This window comes from Chrysemys picta, chromosome 7 (assembly GCF_011386835.1).
Source record: "Chrysemys picta bellii isolate R12L10 chromosome 7, ASM1138683v2, whole genome shotgun sequence".
Taxonomy (NCBI): domain Eukaryota; kingdom Metazoa; phylum Chordata; order Testudines; family Emydidae; genus Chrysemys; species Chrysemys picta.
The window spans coordinates 46,005,686-46,026,545 of record NC_088797.1 but is presented as its reverse complement, the minus strand read 5'-3'; the positions used below and the strand labels follow the sequence as shown (position 1 = coordinate 46,026,545).

The window sequence follows — 20,860 nt, the reverse complement described above, 5'->3', positions numbered from 1 at the left end:
AACTCAATGGAAGTGAGGAGACTAAATTCCTTTGAGGATCTGGGCTCTTATGCCTTCTGGAGCCTCCAGCTACCTGGCCTTCTATGGGACAGGCATTGGCCTTCCCCCACGCTGGACTGCCATCCTCACAGATGCCCCTGTGTTTGCTGGCCATGACTTAACGCCCCCTTTCTGAACAGGGACACTTGGGTTTTACATCATGTTTGAAACAAAAAAGTGCTTAGCTGGGTTATGACCCAAACATTACAGACTCTCACTTGCTTTCCCCCACGGACCCGGGTGAGTTACTTTGTGCTCCTCGCTGGAGCTGGGCAGTGCAAATAGACTAGTTGGACATGTGTATTTGTTCCCGGTCAGGTTCAGTGTGATGATCTGGCTCTCACACACACTAGCACAACACTGGATTCAGGTTGCAACCGCTGCACGGGAACATTTCAGTCCACACCAAATAAATCTGCTTCTTCTAAAAATATACATGATTGGAAGCATTTCTACTGGGCTCAAGCCACGTCAAACATTGCTTTTACTGCCCCTAAATCTGGGGCCTAATTGAGTTGGCACTGTCTCTTTAATGGAAGTCCCGGGAATATATAACTATGCCACGTTCACCAGCGCTGTGCCAGATTAGAGCATGAGTTGCTGCCATCTGACACAAGTTTAAATAATGAAGTGCTCTATTTAGCTTGTATGAGTGTCTTTGCATAATATGGCCTTCTCCCTCCCTGCCAAGGAAATGCTGTGAAATGACAGGGCAGAGGATAATTGTCTCTGGTGGTTCCCGACAACATTTGCCTAAACTCTGATGATGATCAGAGAGGCAACCACTCTAGAGGGTCTCTCCAGCTAGCTTCATACAGTGACACATGGCTTGCCAATCACCAACAATGGCATGGAATGGGTTGGCTTTTGTGGGTTACAGTAGTTTGCCAGCCACTAAGTCAGAATCTTCATTGGGCCAAGAGGGGCATTCACTGGAAGTCAGCAGCGCAGGATAATATTGGTCAGTGAGGTGGGAAAGAATTTGTCCCTGCTGGGAGTTGAACTGTGGATCCAGTGTTGAGCTAAAGGAGAATGTCCATAAGCTCATGGCGGCTCCAGCATTAATATCCCTCAAGTCTTCAGCTACTAGAGGGCAAGGCAATGACAACGCTTCCAGGAAAATCAGACCCCAAGAGGAGCAAGCCAGGAATTAACACTATTAGCATAAGCTGTGTTCAATTGTACAGTTATCTACCAATGCATGAGTGATGCACATCATCCATCGGTCCTGCCCTCCAGCATGTCGGGGTTTCCACTGTAGGAGAGACAATAACACCTTTGTCCAGGAATCCTTCACAGTTCAGTGTGGGAAAGGGAAAGGGAGTGGGAAGCTGTAGATGTAGCCTCAGAAGCAAGAAAGAAGAGAGCTGCTCCACATCTGTGAGAAGCAATCTCTTGAAACTCACACAGGACAGCCCCACCTGCTGGGATTCATTTCACAATCCAGCGCCATCCAAACAAGAGCGATTTGCTCTCTCCCCTGGGCACCAGGGTGCCCTCATTTTAATTAAACAAAACAAAACAAAATGTAACAAGCTTTTTCTGGGAGGAACGTATGGTAAGAGCATGAGACCCATGCACCCCGTAGTGTTTCCAATGTCTGACCCACCTATAATGCTAACCCTGCAAATCCCCCCTGACATAGACAGTGCATGAACAACCCACTACACTTTGCCCGCTGGCCTCTGATGGTTTAACCTACTAAAATTCAAATATCTTCCTGGCATTGAGGAGTTAAGGGAGGGAAGCAAGTAAGTTCAGCTCTATTTGATTTAAAGATAGCCCTGACTGAAATGTGGGCAGCAGAACTGAAGCTCTTTGATTATTGTCAGACCCAGTTTGGCCTAGACCTGTCATGCTGTCCCAGCTGCTAAAGGATTAATAGAGAGATGAGCTGCCTCCTCCCCTGGGGCTGAGTAGTGGCTCTGCAACAGCTGGGATCATAAAAAAGGCTGCAGGGCAGCAGTGGCTGAGGAACTACTGAAATCAGGGCCCTTTGGCAATGGACTATGGGAAGCTAACCAGGTAGCTGGACCTTCAGAGGCGGACGCTCACAGAGTGAGTCTGGGAAACTGCCTGCTGGACAGGTGTGGTCAGAGGCAGGTAGGCACTGGGAGAAACTGGTTCCAACTTCTTCACACAGGGTCCCTAAGGAGCAGAGCCAGCTCCAGGTTTTCTGCCGCCCCAAGTGTGTGTGTGTGGGGGGGGGGGGGTGGAAAAAAAAAGCCGCGGCAGCGCAATTGCACCGCTCCACTCTTCGGCGGCAATTCAGAGGCGGCTTCACTCGCTCTCTTCCTCTTCGGCGGCACTTTGGTGGCAGCTCAAAGAGGAAGGGAGGGACTGAGGGACTCGCCACTGAAGACCCGGACGTGCTGCCCCAATAGCGGGCGGAGTGCCGCCCCTTTGTATTGGCCACCCCAATCACTAGCTGCTTTAGCTGGTGCCTGGAGCCGGCCTTGCTGAGGAGTGGTTGAGCCTGGGTTCCCCAGCAAAGTAGTGGGGCCTGAACTGCAAGAGGTGGAGTCTGTTGACCCTTCGCTAAGGTTACTGGCCTCCTGACCTACCAGACTCTTTGCTGCCCTGAGATGGGAGACAGAGACTATTAACCACCTGGCTGGAGGCATAGCAAGGAACTACCAGCCATGGATTAAATAGTGATTGACTAAATAAAGGGGAAACTTGGCCATCACCATGCTCAACAACAAGGGGCTACCAGAGGCTGACAGCAGCCCCAGACAGACCCCAGTTCATGCCAGTTAAAAATGATGGCCTGCTCTGCATGGCCTCTCCACCATGGGGATCAGATAGGAGCAATGCCTTGCAAAACCCAGCCATGAGCCTCAGAGCAGCTCTGCAGCATGCTTCTGTCCCCCCATCCTGGTCCAGCAGCAGCCCCTCTGCTCTCAGTCTGACTGCTTGCGGGTCAGGGTGTGTGTGTGGGGGGGGGGGGGGGGGCTTGCAAAGGGCAGGTATGAGGGTTGGCTGCTCTCTGCACCATCATCCTCCCTTATACCTGGGGGGATTTCACAGTGGAATATCAGCTGTATCAGCCCATTGAAGTCCATGGGAGTCTCTCTGTTGACTTGGATGGGGTTTTGACCAGGCCCTTTGCCAGCAGTGTTATCAGAGGGGTGCTACTGCCCCACCATCAGTAAGGCTGAGACTCACTTACTGTTTAACAGATGCTATTTCAAAGTGCTCCACGTGCTCAGTAACAGTGTCCTGTCAATTGCTGTACCCTATGGGGAGCGAGGGTAGGGAGAGTGTTCAGAACTCAAGGTAACTTGAGCAAGGGGTTCCCAAAACAGAACCTCCTTAAAAAATGTCGAAACAAATGTTTATGGTTCTTAACATTTTTGGTTCACATCCAATCATGGCTCTGCTGCCACGCTCCCAAAACTTGGATAGCAGCACCCTTTGGTGACCAATCTCAGCTCAGGTCTGGCACCCCCTGCCCCTTTGGGGAAGCAATGTTTAAAAGGTTATTCTACCAGATGGCTTGAGCCTAGCTGATGAACCAGAGAAAGTCACTTAGTGCGTGCAGCAGGACTGGTGCTCTGGTACAAGCCAGTGTGTTTGCCAGTTGCCTGACATCAGAATAAGTGGTTGGCTCAAGGTGATGTGCTGTGGTTTTGAACCCACCTAGTATCCATATGCTCTGAGTCTGAGCCCTGCCCTTAGCAGCTCTCTGAGAACATTGTGAACATTAGTTGCTCTGTACCTGCCTTCTACAAAACTTGCCTCTTGCAAGTTTAGCCCTAAGGTCAAAGCTTCTATTGAGACCCGATATGTCAAAGTGCCCTGTAACCCACATTATTATTCAAATTGTATTTTAGAAGCATTGTTAGGGAAAATAGCATTAATTAAATAGATAGAAGATGAAAGGCTCTAGTGAGCAGCAGCATTAGGGCAATGTAATCATGCTGCCTGCTCCTCACTCCTGTCCTGAACAGTGGGACTGGGTGTGATCAAAGAAAAGCAAATAGTTGTGATTCTCATCAATGTCTGCATGATCAAAGGGGTTGCTGAGCATCAAAAAAGGCACCCATAATGAAAGACCTATTCTAAGGATGGGCATGTGGTCAATATTGACTGTTGTCAGTCAAAACACTAACATGTTTATCATGAAAAGTAAATAGCTTTCTGGAGCAATTCATCCAGTCCACACAAACCAAGGTGTTTTAGGGTGATTGGCACCTTTTAGAGGAAGGGCACGCTAGTGCACCTGGGCTTATTACCTGCTGCCCTACTAGGCTTAAGGGACAGCACCTGAGCCTTTTAAAGGGGGAGGTACTGTGGGGAGTAAGAAGATTCCTGCAGGGCCCTGAGGTAGCAGAGGAAAGACACCAAGGGGGAAAGCCTATGGAGAAGGCTATGCTCCAGGGAAGAGGTGTTGGGAGGAAGATAGACCCTCAGGGAGGAGGGGCTGGGACCAGCTGAGACTGGGATGAAGACTTGGTAAGTTTGAGATTTATTTTGCAGGACTTTGTGCAGGACTTTATCAAGTGGATGCCAGCAGGGGAACGTTCTGAATATCTGGACTGAGTGAAGGGGGAACTGAGGCCAGCCTTGGCAGAACCATGCTGGCCAGAAGGGGGTGCTACAGGGCAGACATGCCCTTTGATGCAAGTGTTCACATCTACCAATTTCACTCTTCAAAGTACTGTACTGTATTTTCTGTTAGTTGTGTGGCCCTTTTTAAAGCAATCATAGCAAACAGCAAATGAGACACAGCCCCCCTCCCAGCCCCTGCAAATGGCTATAGAAAAATCAAGCTGTGCACAAGCTACACTAAACCTTAAATATACTTTGACCCAAAAGACTGGATTGCTGGAGAATTTTTCACCTCTGTTAAGGTTACATCCAAATTTCCATTTTAACTGGGGTATGCTACTGCCCCACGTAACATTGATGTGTCTCGCTGGGGTAAGGGGTAGGGTTAGGGGTGCAAGCTGAAGTCATTTAGTCAAAGGGTTCCCAAGATGCAAACCCCTCTCTCCCCCCTCCCCATTAAATTAATTAAAGATAGCTTTAAAAATAAAAGTGCTGTAAAATCCACATACAGAGGAAGATTGTCTTGAAAACTGGTATGCCACAGCTGGGGCTGGGGTAGTGTTTCTGGTGAAAATTTGGGGTCATTAGATCAAGGGGTTCTCATTATTCAGTCCCCCACATTTGAGCATCTTTTAATTTTCTAAAGGCTCTGTAATTCACGTCGTAAGATCACCTTGGAGACTGCTGTGCCATAACTGGGGCAAACTAGGAGTCATTTGGGCAAGGGTATCCTCAGATTCAGCTCCCCAGTGAGGAGCTGATTTTAACCTATAGATTGCTCTAAACCCCAGTTACGGTACAGGCCAGCCTCCTACAACTCTATTTCCTGGCTTTCGGAGGTTTGAGTCTAGGTGCACTTGATGTGCTGGAAGGCTACAAGCAGAGGTGGTTTATGGGGCCCTGGGCCAGAGCAAGTGGGAGCCCTCTCCTCACCCCTTCCACCTGCAGTCCCCTCTGCACCCCCTTGGTGCTCCTGCCCAGGGGTGGGGTTGGGGCATGGGGGCTTGCCCTGCTCCCTGGCAGGCACGCCGGGCGAGTGGAATAAGGCAAGCTTCTGTGCCCTGACCCTGCTCCCCGGGAGGAGTGCTGGGCGAAGTGGAGTGGGTTGGGGTGCGTCCATTTTTCCAGGGCCCCCCTAATTGGCCAGGGCCCCAGGGCACAGGCCCCATTAGCCTAGTTGCTACAAGGCTCGGCTGGTCCACCAGAACTCCGCATAAATGATGGTTTGGGGACGTGAATGTTCATTTTGATCACTTTGAAACTGATTTAGCGACCGCCTCCCGGAGAAGTGGGTTAACTACAGCGAATGGGAAAACCCTGGGGCCGCTGTAGGAAGCAGCACAGCTCCAGTGCCGTAGATGTAGGATGAGAAAGCAAGAGACAAATAAAGAGAATCTGGTTTTTAAGTTAATCTCATGATTTTGGGGAGGGGGGGGGCGACTGATCTGCCTCTCAACTTTTGAACCCTCCTGCAACTGCTTTGTACTTCACTAGAAAGCAATCTTTGGGCTCCTAGTGATGGGCCAGATAATAAATACGTAGGTTTGTGAATGGCAATGTGTTTCCATCAGAGTGAGTAGCGTAGCTAGGGGGGGTTCAGGGGAAGCAGACGCTTCCCTTCAGTACATTTTTCAAAAGCGGTGCCTGCCAGGCTGCCGCTGGGGTCCTGCAGGCAAGTGGGGGGGCCGGACGGTCGGACTCCGGAGGAGCCATGGGAGGTGAGGGGGGCAGCGGGCGCGGCCAGAGGAGCGAAGGGGCCAGCTCCTTGGCCATCGCGCTCCACGCTCAGCGCAGCCCCAACATTGCTGCCGCGGCCGCCTCCTGCGGCGGCTCAGGGCTCGGCGGCCGAGCGCTCCGCAGCTGGTGGGCAGATCCCCTCTCCCCAGCAGATTCCTGCTTCCCTCGGCCTCGAAGCAGGAAGCTGCTGGGGAGAGGGGATCTGCCCGCCAGTTGTGGAGCGCTCGGCCGCCGAGTCCTGAGCTGCCGCAGAAGGCGGCTGCGCTGAGCGTGGGGCGCGATGGCTGAGGAGCCCGGCCGCTTCACTCCTCTGGCCGCGCCTGCCGCCCCCCCAAATAGCTCCTCTGGAGTCCGGCCATGCTGCCCCCTTCCCTCCTTGCCTGCAGGAGCCCAGCGGTGGCCCAGCAGGCTCCGCTTTTGAAAAAAATGCTGGGCTGCCCGGGCGAGGGAACCAGGAAGCTGCCAGGGAGAGGGGATCTGCCCGCCAGCTGCTGCCCGCCCCACTGCTCTGCTCCCCCCCCCCCAGCCCCCCGGGGGAAGCGAGCAGCGCCTGCCCGCCACCCCTTCCCCCACACCTGCCCCCCCCCCCGAGCCCCTCCGAGGGGGGGCGCAGCATGGCCGCAGCGTGGCCAGAGGAGCCAAGGGAGGGGGGGGCGCGCGGAGCGGCTGGAGGTGGAGCCAAGGAGGGGCGTGGCCAGAGGAGGAACCAAGAGGGGGGGCGCCTTTTTTATAGTTGCTTCCCTCTGCACTGAGAAGCTGGCTACGCCACAGAGTAGAACCCCCAGCAGGGCTGGGGGTGGAGATGTGGCTACAGGAAGGAGAACTTCCTGTCCAATTGTGGTTCTCTTGTCTCCCCAGGACTGGGGAGGGATGGAGACTTACTGGGAACACTGAACCATAGGCCGGTATCTGATATTAAAGCAGATCTTGGAGAGCACAGTTATGCAAAACATTTCTAGAGGGAGAGCGTAATTTCCTCAGTCAATTGCAGCCAACAATATTCTGCTGCCTTTGTGTGCCGGCAATTCCCTTTGTAATGGAGATCTCCTCTTAACAGACGTCTGGAAATGCAGCTGTCTAGGGAGTTAGTTTCACATAATAGCAGAGAGAGAGACTGTAGCCAAGTGCTCTCTGCCAGGAGTGAGGCATAAATCTGCCAGGTGATCAGGCTGCAGCAGAGCAAGGAAAGCACCCAGCAAAGAAGAGTCAGGACCTCTGGGTTGTCTTCCTGGCTCTGCCATCGTCTTGCTGCATTCCCTGACCGGTCGCTTCCCCTCGCAGTGCCTTGGTTTCACCAGCAGCACTGTGGGGCTAAGAGCGGTTACAAATGCAGCAGTTCTGTCTGAACATTGTCTTTGATTTCAGGCCTCGAGGATTCGCTCCCCTCCTAGGTGTCCCTTGAAGTTTGTGGGTTCGTTAGAAACCAATCTCATGTCAGCGGGCTGCCTGTTGAAACAATCAATGTAATGTAGAGATGCAAAGCCATAAATCAGCCGGTGTTAGCTCGGAACTGGGCCCAGCTAGCTGAGCTGTGCTAAATTCAGCAACCGCTTTTGTCACCGCCAGGGTGGACTCTGGTCATGGGCTTTATTTGAATGGATCCTGGAAGCTTAGGCAAATGCCATCCCTTCTTACCTGGGCAGGCTGGCATGAGTATAAACTCCCAGTACTTTGTGCTATCCATTAGCTGCCAACATACTTCTGTTCAATTTGAGGTGCATGAATGGCTTAGGACAGAGATAGTCAATAGTCCGTGGGCCAAATCTGGACCATCAGCTGCTTTTAAACGGACTCTGAAATCTTTTTATTTACTTATCATTATTGTTGTTCATTTTTTATTTTCTCCGGAGTCTGGGTGACCCTTAGTACCCCTCCATTAAATATGTCAGCGACGACGGGCATAGGGTAATAGATGCAATTGGGTTTTTTTAGAGGTCATAGCTAGGAGAGTGATAGATTATATGTGTTTGCGGGGGGGTTGAGGGGGAAGAGTTCAAACAGGCTTTTAAGCAGCTGCCACATGGTAACTGCTTTCAGTGACTAATGATCCAGGCCAAATCTGCACAGTCCCCATAGCCACTCGGCCAATAGAGAAAGATTCTTGAACCTAACCCTGTGACAAAGAGGGGCATTTATCGCATTTCAATGCCAATTCCTAGAAGAACCTGTTCACCGTGGAAGGATCTTTGTGCATGGCACTGTGCTCTGGTTTATTGAGTTGTATTTAAATCCAGCTTTTCCAGCTCCAGTAACCTTTGAGGTTTGGGGTAGTTATAACTGGAGAAGTTTTCAAGTTCATTCACATCTTGGCATTCTCCATCCTATAGATACTAAAGGTATCTTATAGATGCAATTAGTCATCTGTGTCTAGCCCATGCCAGCTGATTCAGGCTGCGGGGCTGTTTCATTGCAGTATAGACGTCTGGGCTCGGCTGGAGCCCAGGCTCTAGGACCCTGTGAAGTGGGAGGCTCTCCCCCCAATGTGGTCATAATAGTACAAGATGAGAGTCTGATCCAGCACTGACTGAAGTCAATAGAAATAGACTTGAAACAAACTTGACTTAGGTGGGCATTATGTTTTTTTTAAATGGCTTTGGCTATTGCATGTCCAAGTGTTTAGTATCAAAGAGGCACTTAGAGGAGGGTTCCCACCTATTTTTCTTTACTGTGTGCCAAAGTAATATCTCATGACATAGCACTGAGCAACAGTGCTATGTCCCCACCCCTAAAATAAATTCAGAAGCCGTGTTTGCAGAACATGGGGTGAGTCAGAACCTTGGAAACTGAGCCCAGCACAGGGAAGTGGCACAGAAATTTTTTTCTTTTTTTTTTTTTTCAAACAAAGCAAAACTTGATTGAAACCACTCAGATTCATGCTGACCCGCAAATGGGCCAGGCTTCTCCTGCAACTCAGGCCACATGCATTCACGACAGATCCTGAGACCTTGGCAAACCTGCCCCAAGTTTCAGGTTTGTACTGAAAGCATCCCCCAGCTCCACTGACTTCAGAGTTATTCTGGATTTACACCTGTTCATCTGAGTCAAGTCTACACTAGAAAAGCATTGCAGGTAAGCTTAGCAGCAACTTAAATATAAGCACTACCTTTGACTTACAACTGTTGACTAAGAACTGATTTAGAATCTGGTCAGTGGGGTGCATATAAACACACACCCCAGCTATCGAATGAGTAATTATTTCTCATCATGCACAGGCTACAACAAAGCATTCTGTGCAGAGAGGAACAGCTGGGAGACCTTGACAAGTTTTGCATCTGAGCTAATTCAAAATTTCATATGCAATCACCTAACTTCTAATCTTCTGGGGTCTCACTGAGAAATGAAAAGAAGTTGTATTTATACTAGCTGACAGCAAGCTTTGTGCTCTGCTGCAGAGGCAGCCAGCCAAAGGCAGCCATGGTAATGAACCATTACCAGAACAGTTTTGACATCTCTGATTGCCCCACAAGATCCTTTTGACATACAAGGAAGTAAACAAACCATAAAAGACTCAGAGGAAAAGCCACCGCTGTCTGAGAAATTTTAAGAGATGTTAAAACAATAGGCCTTAAACCAGGAATCGCTCCTCTGACTTCAGAGTTATTCTGGATTTACACCTATTCAATTGAGTCTAGTCTTCACTAGAAAAGCATTGCAGGTACAGTTTTGCAACTATCCTGGCAAACCTGCCCACTGCAGGAACAGTTTATACTGGAAAGAAGTGCTTTTGCCTCTGCCGTTTATACCAGTCCCTGAATGAAATAAGCTGTACCAGCAAAAGCACTCTAGCTGCTATCACTGCCTATACACTGAGGCTTTTGCCAGCATCGTGATGTCATAAAAAAGACACTGGCAACATTACTATATGGGCAAAAGTTTCTAATGTGGATCTAGCCAGGGACCAAAATTTGGCCCAATGGATCTAATTCAAACCAGATTCAGCTTCCTCTGCCTCCCTAGGTGGTGATCTCAAAACCTAAACTACAGAAATGCCCCTTTAAAGATATCTCTCTCTCCAGCATGCATGCTAGCTTTTAAAAAAATGCTTATCAGCATGCACAGCCTTTAGTGCAAATCTCAGTAATATAGAAACATTAAAGCAAATTCCACAAAAGACCCAAAGGAAAAAAGCCAATTCCAGTTTAATAAATCAAAGTAGTAATTTATGTAGCAACAAAACCTGCAGCTGGGTTCTTATTTTCCACCTTAAACTTATCTAAACAGGTTGATGCTGCAGGCATACATCTCTAACCATGGTGCTACCAAAAAGGTCCTATGGCCCCTTTTGAGTTTCAGCTTTAAACAAACCCCAAAGTTCAATGCCAAACTCAGCCCAAATCATCGTTTTGACTGGATTAACCCTGAAACTGCCAAGCTCCGCAGTGTTTTGACTCCAAACCAAAATGCAGCCCAGGCTGAAGTAGTGTAGGAGCATTGATTCTTTCTTTATGCCTTGAGGCTGCAATTGGTCCATGTGGGCAGACCTCTATGCCCCTGCAGAGCCCGGCTGGCTTCAGTGGATCCAAATGCAGGCTCATGGTCCTACTTAGCTTCTCCTATTGAATCATGTGTGCAGAGAATAGGAGCCCGTCCATCACTGCACGTATGTAGGCCCATTATTACCTCCACCTTTTGGCATTTCTAACACTGCCTCTAAAATTTGGTAGCACCTGCCCTGACAGCTGTGTGTGTGTGTAGTACAACGCTGCACTGATTCTTTCTTTTTATAGATTTAACCTTATTTAGACACTCTGGTACCCTTTTCAGGTTTCCCTATCCTTTACCCTAATTCATCAGATTCCTTTTAATTCAAAATTAAACAGATGCTTGTTATCCAGAAATTCAGCAAGGAATCACTTTCATGTTTGGAGAAGATGCTAGCTCTGTAATGTAAAATTCATCACTACTGCTTTTTGATTTTTTTTTTCCCTTTGCCATAAGCCCTGACTTCTTTGGTAAAGGTATTTGCCTGAATCTCTCAAACATCTGTGATAAAATTCTTATCTACTGTGTGCTGAGCCAGAGTAGCTGCTTCTGTGGCTGGATCAGGACCCAGGAAATCTGGCTTCAGTTCCTGACTCTGCGACTCATGGGCCTTTAAACATGCATGGGATGGCTGCTGAAAAATGCAAGACTCTTATTAAGCAGCCAGCGGATAGGACTCCAGAATGGGAGCTCCGCACCTGGCTCTGGGTTAGAGAGGGGATGGCTTTCGCTTCCCCAGCTCCCTACACTTCAACAACTATAAAGCCAGAGCAATTACTCAGGCTCAGTGTGGGTGATAGGGTGACCAGATGTCCCGATTTTATAGGGACAGTCCTGATTTTTGGGTCTTTTTCTTATATAGGCTCCTATTACCCCTCCACCCACTGTCCCAATTTTTCACATTTGCTGTCTGGTCACCCTAGTGGGTGAAGTGGATTTCACCCCATGTGCAGAGGACCTATGCAAAACTGTAAAATACCTTAACCAGAAAAAAAAACTCCCTACTGCATTTTTTTTCTCCACCTAGTATTTTTAATAATCTGGATCATTCTTGCAAAATACCTGTCCCAAGCTACTTTGGCTGCAGGTAGGCTTCCTCAAACACTCTGGCAAGGGAAACAAAATAGATGCACTCATAAAGCTTCATTCTATCTAGCATGCCCTCTTGCTCACCTCACTCCTGCTTGGTGGCCAGGATCAGAGAATGCAGGCGGCTGTCAGAGGGGGATTCTGACAATTGATCACAGGCTGGTCTGGGCCTGAATAGCTGAAGGGCTCTGGACGCAGTCATGGATACTTTTATAGCAGGCACCGAGGCTGCCTCTTGAACTGTAGGGACCCAGGCCTCTGGCAGAATTCCATCGTGGTCTTAAAAGCGCCCAAGCATTTCCAAAGGTTTAGGGTCTGAGTGACTGAAAGAATGTAAAAGGAACGAGGAGTACTTATGGCACCTTAGACTAACAAATTAATTTCAGCATAAGCTTTCATGGGCTAAAACCCACTTCATCGGATGCATGCAGTGGAAAATACAGTAGGAAGATATATATATACACACACACACATACACACACACACAGAGCATGAAAAAATGGGTGTTGCCATACCAACTCTAACGAGAGTGATCACTTAAGGTGGGCTATTATCAGCAGGAGGAAAAAAAACTTTTGAGGAGTCCTTGTGGCACCATATATATATGGGGGGGGGGGGGGGAAACCTTTTGTAGTGATGATCAGGATACAAAAGTTTTTTTTCCTCCTGCTGATAATAGCCCACCTTAAGTGATCACTCTCGTTAGAGTTGGTATGGCAACACCCATTTTTTCATTGTGTGTGTGTGTGTGTGTGTGTGTGTGTATATATATATATATATATATATCTTCCTACTGTATTTTCCACTGCATGCATCCGATGAAGTAGGTTTTAGCCCACGAAAGCTTATGCTGAAATTAATTTGTTAGTCTCCAAGGTGCCACAAGGACTCCTCATTCCTTATGCTGATACAAACTAACACGGCTACCACTCTGAAACCTGAAAAAATGTAGCCGTCACATTGGGGTTTGGTTATTTATTGCTCTTGTTTCTCTGAAGAGTGTTCTTTTCCAGGGGAACATTTCCTTACACTTCATTGTATTACTCCCCTTCCTCTTGTTGTGAGGACAGTGACCACTCTCCAGAATCACCAGTACACCCATGTACAAGACTCCAGTGATTTACCAGCCAGGTTACTAGGGGTGGGCCTCATCTGGAAGATCAGACTGGAAACTCCTCAGCTTTTGATGGCGGCTGATTTTGGAGCCAGGTTTAAAAGCACCTGGAGAAGGGGAGCAGAGCTGAGTGACCAAGAAGTGGATGGATTTAGAATGATGTCTTGGCTACTGCCATGAGTTAGAACAGCACCAGGACCATCATTAACTGCAGAGAACTCCTGGGCTGAGTTCCGCACTCAGGCCCACCCCTGCAGCCCTGCTGAATTCTAAGCAGCTGCGAGGGCAGAAGTTGTCTCAGTAGCTGTTCACTTCTGGATTAAATCTGCCCTAACCATGGTGGTGAGACCCAGATCGGTTTTGAACTCGGCACATGAACTGCAGCATGACTCAGGGCCTCAGCACCTGTGTCAACTCCAGGTGAGGTTAAACCAACCCCCAGGGACGGCCAGTCCCCACCAAGTATATGGGATGAGGCTGGGAGCACAGTTTGCAACTGGACCTTATCTTTAAAATGGGCTTAATTGAAACCAGGGACCTGGAAAACAGTGCCTGACCTGTGGGGCGTTCCAGAGCCTGATCTGACTTCTGCCATTTGGACCTGTCCAGCTGTGGCTAACCAGATCCTGTGATGCCTTATTGCCCATCCCGTGTTCTGTACCTACAGACAAAACATGCCTTCTGCTTCTCTATGCAGCATGCCCCAGTAGGGTGACCAGACGTCCCAATATTATCGGGACAGTCCCAATTTTAGGGGACTTGTCCCGTGTCCCGACCTTACATTGGTCGGGATGTCTGGTCACCCTATATGAGGGGGACCACGGCAAGCCGGTGCTGCCGGCGCCACTCAACTTTCCTCCCTGGGCCCCAGGGCAGCGTGCAGCTGAGCTCCCGGTGCGGCGGCCCCAGCCCACGGGGCCTGCCGCCTGGCGCCTGCAGTGCACAACCCTGCCCCTGCCCCGGGCACACAGAGAGGCAGCGAGGAGGTCTCACTCCACTGCGTGCTGCAGCAGGGTGGGGCTTGTAGACTTGGGCAGCGGGCGCTGGGCAGAGCCCCCACCCCCCCCACCCCTGCCCCCACCCGCCTCGACCCGACCTGAGCCTAGGAAGGAGCCAGAGGGACTGGGAGGGACCTGCCCGCTGGATGCTTCCTGGGAGCTGCTCCAGGTAAGCACTGCTGGGCTCACCTGGCCCCCTGGCAGGTCCCTCTGGGGGGGCTCCCCTCAGCCCCTGCCCTCAGCCCCCACCCTGACCCTGTTCCCTCTGCCTCCCCCACAGTCCCTCCCATCTCCCCCTTCCCCCCACCCCCCCGCCATCATCTCACCCTGCATGGATGTGGAAATCTGTCCCAGATTCCAGGCTGTCGTTAGCCCCTGGGGCAAAAGATCAGCAGAGGTTTCCAAAGGGAAGTTTGCAGCCTTTGCTCAGACTCAAACATTTTCACTTAAACAAATAAATACCCAAACCCATCCTGACACCCATCTGCTCTGTCCAGATTTGCTGTTATCCCTGTTGAGGCCAAAGTAGTTTGAAAAATTAAAAATCCATGACACCATTGTGTTGCTTCCCCCTGTGTTGCTCGTTAATCTGATGGACCTACCAATAATGAACAAAGATGAATGCCCTGGGAGCAATGTGTCAGGCAGACAGTTTGTCAAGTATGAAAGTGAATGCTGAAGCCCTCACAAAATGCAGAGGCTTTTCTTAATCTGAGAACTGAAAAACCCAGATACTTTGCATGGGTTTGCAAGTGACAAGAGCCTAGCGGCTGACCAGAGCAGAGCCAGGTTTGAAGTGAGGAGGAGGGTCTGTGTCATGAAGTCTGCATTTCCACTGAGGCCTCTTCCATCACCAGGGTAGCGCTGGTGCAGGTCTGCTGCCCGGCACAGCAATACTGAGAGGTGCCAGTGTAGACCCAACCCACTGCCCTCAGCCCCCACCCTGCCCCTGTTCCCTCAGCCTCCCCTGCAGTCCCCCCTGTACCTCCCACCCCAAACCCACTGCCCTCAGTCCCTGCCCCCGTTCCAACGGCCTCCCCCACAGTCCCCCTGCTCCTGCTCCCCCCCAATCCACTGCCCTCAGCCTTGTCCTACCCCAAATCTCTTCTTCAGCCTCCCCCATCATCCCACCCCCATCACTCCCCCTGCTGTCTCACCCCCTCAGCTTCCCCCCATTCCAGTCCTGCTCTCCTGTCTCATCCCCTCCAGACCCTGTCCCTCTCCCCAACCCCAGCCCCATTGTCTCCCCTGCCCCGCCTCACTCTACACAGCTCTCTCTACCTTGTCCCATTCATGCTCCCCTCAGCCCCTACCCTACTCCCCACATCCCAGTCCTGTCCCATCCCCCTCAGCCCCCCCCGACTCTCCCAGTTCTGTCCCCCTCAGTTCCTCCACCCTGCTTCCCCTGGTCCATCCCCCACACACCCACCAACTCCCTCGACCTCCCTCCCCCCAATCCCACTGCCTGGACCCACCCCCGTCCCACTCAGGACATGCAGGAAAAAGAAGCAATGGGCTTAAATTGTAGCAAGGGAGATTTAGGTTAGACATTAGGAAAAACTTCCTAACTGTAAAGGTAATTAAGCACTGGACAAATTACTTAGAGAGGTTATGGAATAGCAGTCATTGGAGTTTAAGAGGTTTAGACAAACACCTGTCAAGGATGGTCTAGTTATTACTCAGTCCTGCCTCAGTGCAGGGGTTTGACTAGATGACCTGTTGATGTCCCTTCCAGTCCTACGTTTCTGTGATTCACACTGAATTGCCTTGTGCCACTGTCTAGTAGTAGTGGCACACAGTTCTCTGACATGCAGGTTTATAAAACTGTAGTTAATATACAGTTTAGAGCATAGCAATTTTAAAGCTCTGCATGTTCAGACCAACTGAGCTGAAAATTGAGATCTACCATATTCAAAACTATTAAGATGTGGGCTGAAATAAAATCAGCATGAATTGCTCAACAATATCAATGGAATCAGCATTGCGCTGCTATATATTGTAAAACATTACAGTGAAATCTTGCAAGTATTACATAGCACGCCGCCTTGCCCAAGTGGTAACTAAGCATAACATCTTCCTGTTTCAACATTCTTAACTTGTATCCCATAGCTCCTAGAAGTTTTTTTTTTTTTTTTTTCAAACACTGAATGCTGCTAAGTTATGAGTTTAACAGGTTTTTTTTCTCTTTTAAACCACAGCACTGAATGTTATTCTAAAATTGTCTTCCAAATATTCTTAAACTCCCAGTTTATCCCCCGCTGATGTTCATTGTGAAAAGTATTGCAGGTCTAATAATAATATTTGGTACTTTTGTAATTCACTGTCCAACATGTGTTTTGTGCCCTCCTCTGGTGGATCTTTAGAGGATAACTGTATAGCTACCAGCTAAGGGAGTTATATCTTGAACTCAAGTAGTAGAAGCTCATGCTTTTAAGTCTGGATGGCTTGGGTTCAATCTTTGGTGACTAGCTATGATGGAGGTTGTTACACTTACAATCCCTTTAATCAGAGGTTCTGAATATGCTTTGTTGTAGGCAGAGCTAGCCTATAGTTAAGCAACCGAAAATTTAGAATGGGAAGTGTTGAAATGTTGGGAAGCCTTATAATTTTGCCAGTTTGGAACGAACATCCCATCTGAGGGATGGGGGCGGGGAGAGAGGAGAGTGAGACGGACCAGGAAACTGGGACAAGGAATCCAGAGCGGTAGGGGGGGGCGGGGCAGTTGAAATCAGATGAGGAGGTGGGGCGGGTTAGACAGCAATAGGATTGACATAGACTGGAGGGGAGGGGGAAGAAGGGTCTTTGACTACTAGAGACCACTCCTTTCAGGAGCCTGGAATAGACCCAGGATTCCTGAGTTTCACAGTTCCTCTTCTGTCAGCAGATATCTGTGAAACCCAGTAGCAAAAAAGTGTCTCATCCCCCTATAGAGCTGATCTATCACATATAGGATGACAACCTACTGCCTCTGCCCTCACTTACTCCATTAGCTCAAGTGGCAGAAGTCTGTGCAGTGGATCTAAAGGTTCATTGGCAGGGTTGGAGCCATGAGAGTTTCACGATGATTCCACATGACAGAATTTCTGGGGCAGTTCAGTTTTGATTTTTACAAAAAAAACTGGGGAAATGCATACAGAAATAGGGTGACCAGATGTCTAAATAGGGGAATCTCAAGCAGGAGTAGAGAGGTTATTTTATCTCTGTATTTGGCACTGGTGCAACCACTGCTGGAATCCTGTGTCCAGTTCTGGTGTGCACAATTCAAGAAGGATATTGATAAATTGGAGAGTGTTCAGAGAAGAGTCACAAGACTGATTAAAGGATTATAAAACATGCCTTATAGTGATGGACTCAAGGACCTCAATCTATTTAACTTAACAAAAAGAAGGTTAAGAAGTGACTTGGTTATAGACTGTAAGTATCTACATGGGGAACAAGAAGTTAATAATGGGCACTTCAGCTAGCAGAGAAAGGTAGAGCATGAGCCAACGGTTGGAAGTTGCAGCTAGACAAATTCAGACTGGATATAAGGCATAACTTTTCCATGGTGAGAGTAATTAACAATATACTAAGGGTCATGGTGTTTTTCTAAAAGCTACCCTCTAGGAATTATTTGGGTAAGTTCTATGTCTGTGCTATACAAGTGGTGAGACCAGGTGATCACCGGATCCCTTCTGGCTTTATAATCTCAGAACTAGGTACATCAATTCACATGCAAAATTCTCATTGAATTCAATAGGTGTCCTTGCCCTGTGGCTTGTGGGGTGGGCTGCAGCAGGGGCTGTACAACCCCTCTCACAGCTTCCTAAGGCCCCCCTCTCATGGCTCTGTGCACCTGTGTCTGTCGTTGTCATCTTTCTCTCCCCCCCTCCTCCCCCCGCAGCTCACCCAATGTGTCCTGATATTTCACTCTTGCGATCTGGTCACCCTATGCCCCAACAACTGAATGGGCCAGCACTGACTGGACATGCAATCAGTATCTTGGCTTCATGTAACCATCCAGACCAGTTGTAGGTCCTCCCAGGAGCGGCGCCAGGGTTTTTGCTGCCCTAGGCGGCAGTGCTCCTCCTCTGAGCATTCAGTGGTGGGAGTCCTTCTGCTCCGCATCTTTGGGGAACTTCGGGGGCGGGTCCCAGAGCGAGTGAAGGACCCGCTGCCGAATTTCCACCGAAGACCCGGAGCGGAAGGACCCCCCACTGCCGAATTTCCGCTAAGGACGGCAAAAGGCCGCCCCCCAAATCCTGCTGCCCTAGGCGACCGCCTAGGGTTGCCTAGTGGAAGCACCAGCCCTGGGTCCTCCAGCAGTAAGCACCAGTGAGAACTCTCCCAGCTCCAGCAGGTTCTCCTCTAGAACCAGCTGGTCTTTAAGAGATTCCATTTCTGTTGAAGGTGTTTGAAAAAGGCTAACACGCCCCACCACCAATTCTTCACTGGGGCAGGGCTAGCCTGTGGCTGTGAGACCGCACAGGGATTTTCTGCCACAAAGTTGACTTTGTTGTGAGGTGTTAGGATCAGGGCCTGTGTCACTGATTGCCAGCGATACTGGAACTATTTGTACAGTGGAGATGCTGAAAGTCATTGAACCAAACTGTAAACCCCGTATACAATAGAAACCACTTCCTGCCAGGGTGTGCAGTAGCCGCCCCAGCTCCAGAACCTATGGATTCTCCATGTTTGGACCAACCTCCAAACCCCATTGATGTCAGTGGCTCCGCACACTGGATCGGGGCTTTATCTGTGACACTCCTAGCTGGATTGAGGGGAAGCCACTTAAAGGGTTTCCAGTATAGCCCCAGCTCAACAGCAAGTTGCAATGGACTTACCTCCCTCCATCATGGACCACAGCCCCCTCCCAGTCGGGGTCGATCCATCCCCCTACCCAACAAAGGGCTCCCTGGCCAAAGGGCTCTGGGAGAGGCTCGGGAAGGGTAGCGGAGGGGGGGGTGACAATGGAGAATAAGGGAGGATCAGCCCCCCGCCCCCGAGGTGGCAGCTGAGTGTCTGGCTATTGCCCCTTCCACAGACACTAACACAAGTTCCCAAGCTGAGGCTCGCTGGGTTTTGTGTCTGTTCTGGCGGGGGGGGGGGGGGGGTGTCCCCTGTTGCAGTCTCTGGGGTTTAAGGCTTTGGACCAGGGGCTCGCTGCTCCCCCAAACAAAGGACCCGGGCCAAGACTCGGAGAGAAACGGATCCGCGCCCCAGCCGGGCTCTGCGGAGTGCTCGGACGCCGCTCCTACACCCAGTGACCGGAGACGGGCCGGGGCACGCACATGTTACCTCTGCCGCCGCCCCATCTCTTCCTCCGCCTCCGGAGCTCGGCGGAGCAGGACCGCACGCTGCTCTCTCGCTGCCATTCATGCCGGCCTCGGCTACCTGCGGCCGGCCCCTCACCTGCCGGCCACGCCCACCCGCTCCAAGACACGCCCACTTCTAGCCCTCACCTGCCTGTGAACTGGTGCCTCGCCTTCCTTTTCCTGGAGGGGGGGAGTGTTCTGCAGCGCCTTCACCTTACACCTGCAATAGAGCCTACGGCAAATGGGAGAGCCTGTTCCCGAAGGGGTAGGGGTGGGGGTGGGTGTGAGGGTGGAGGGCTCCGAGGGGCAGGAAGGGCTGCAGAGAGGACGGTGACCAGGGAGTTTAGAAGGGGAGAGGTAAGTAGCTCTCCTTAGGCAAAGAGTAGGGAGAGAGCAGTGTCGGGGGGAGGAGGGGTTATGAAAAGGTAGCAAAGTGGGTGCAGAAAAGGCTGTGTGTGTTTTGCACACTCCTACACACACAGGCCGGCCTAACCACTTCAGTGCAGAGCAGAGCAAAGGAATTGTAGCCATACAGTCAACTTTCTCTGCTTGTGACCGGGTGGAACCAGCTGACTTTGTAGGCAGGGATGCAGTGTTGCAAACAAGTGTGATTCAAAATTCAAGGAATGCCTAGCCTGTAGATTGCTCACAAGCTATCAGCAAGGGCTGTTCTTCTGGGGCTTTCTAGTCCATGCTGTGTGATTGGTCACCTCACTGGCAAAGCATTGTTTGAATGACCTTGAACAACATTGATGCTGTTTTGAGAAGAGCTTGTATGAATCCTTCTGGGAATTAAACTGTATTGGAGTGTCACCTGCTCATTCAGTGTGTGTTGCCTCTCTCTTTAATAGCCGTTTCTTAAAGATAACGGCCTGTTGCCACCAGCTAATTCCTTAAGGTAAAGTCTGCAAAATGACACTCGGGTTGTACAAAGCTGTCCTCTTCCATCAGTGGGGCTGGAAAGCTGTTTTGGACAACTGGATTGTGTGAGTAAAGGGCCTGGCCAGATGTTGGGTGATGCGCTTTCAGCTGAGTGGCACTGATTGGCCACACTCGCGGATTCACAGCGCTGCCGCGGCAGCACTGTGAAGCACAAGTGTAGTCGTGCCGCCAGCGCTGCAAGAGCTCTCGCAGCGCTGCAAGTACTCCACCTCTCCGAGGGGAATAGCTTGCAGCGCTATGAGCGAGGGTGCAGCGCTGCAGGCGCTGATTACACTGGCGCTTTACAGCGCTGCACTCGCTGCGCTCAGGGGTGTGTGTGTTTTTTCACACCCCTGACCGCAGCAAGTGCAGCGCTGTGAATTGCCAGTGTAGCCAAGGCCTATAAACACTTCACAGAACAGGCTTTCTACCTATAGGAGTCATCTCCCTGTTCCCAAGAAACGAGTGGGCAGTTGGAGAGGAGTGGAAAGTATACAACTGGCTGTGGAGAAACTCCTTGTCTTGGGCAGGTTCTTGGGTCACCCAGCAGAGTCACTTCACTTTCCCCTAGCTCCTGATCTGTCCTGTTTTCCCCACTCTTATTTCCTGTAGTGTAGATCAGGCCCTGGTTA

At 50.2% G+C, this 20,860-nt stretch overlaps 1 protein-coding gene across 6 annotated transcripts in view; it reads right to left on the bottom strand.

Moving 5' to 3' along the window:
* LOC101937040 (hyaluronidase-4-like) overlaps positions 1-19,428 on the bottom strand; it is a 38,769-nt gene extending 19,341 nt beyond the window's left edge. For 5 of the 6 annotated variants that reach the window (XM_065551312.1, XM_065551315.1, XM_024108783.3 and 2 more), the window contains exon 1: positions 19,291-19,428. In XM_065551312.1, the coding sequence (XP_065407384.1) occupies positions 19,291-19,367 (77 nt within the window). In that variant the 5' untranslated portion in view covers positions 19,368-19,428. The remainder of the gene's footprint in view (positions 1-19,290) is intronic. The other variant, XM_065551313.1, reaches the window with a different exon arrangement.
* Positions 19,429-20,860: the final 1,432 nt, after the last annotated feature.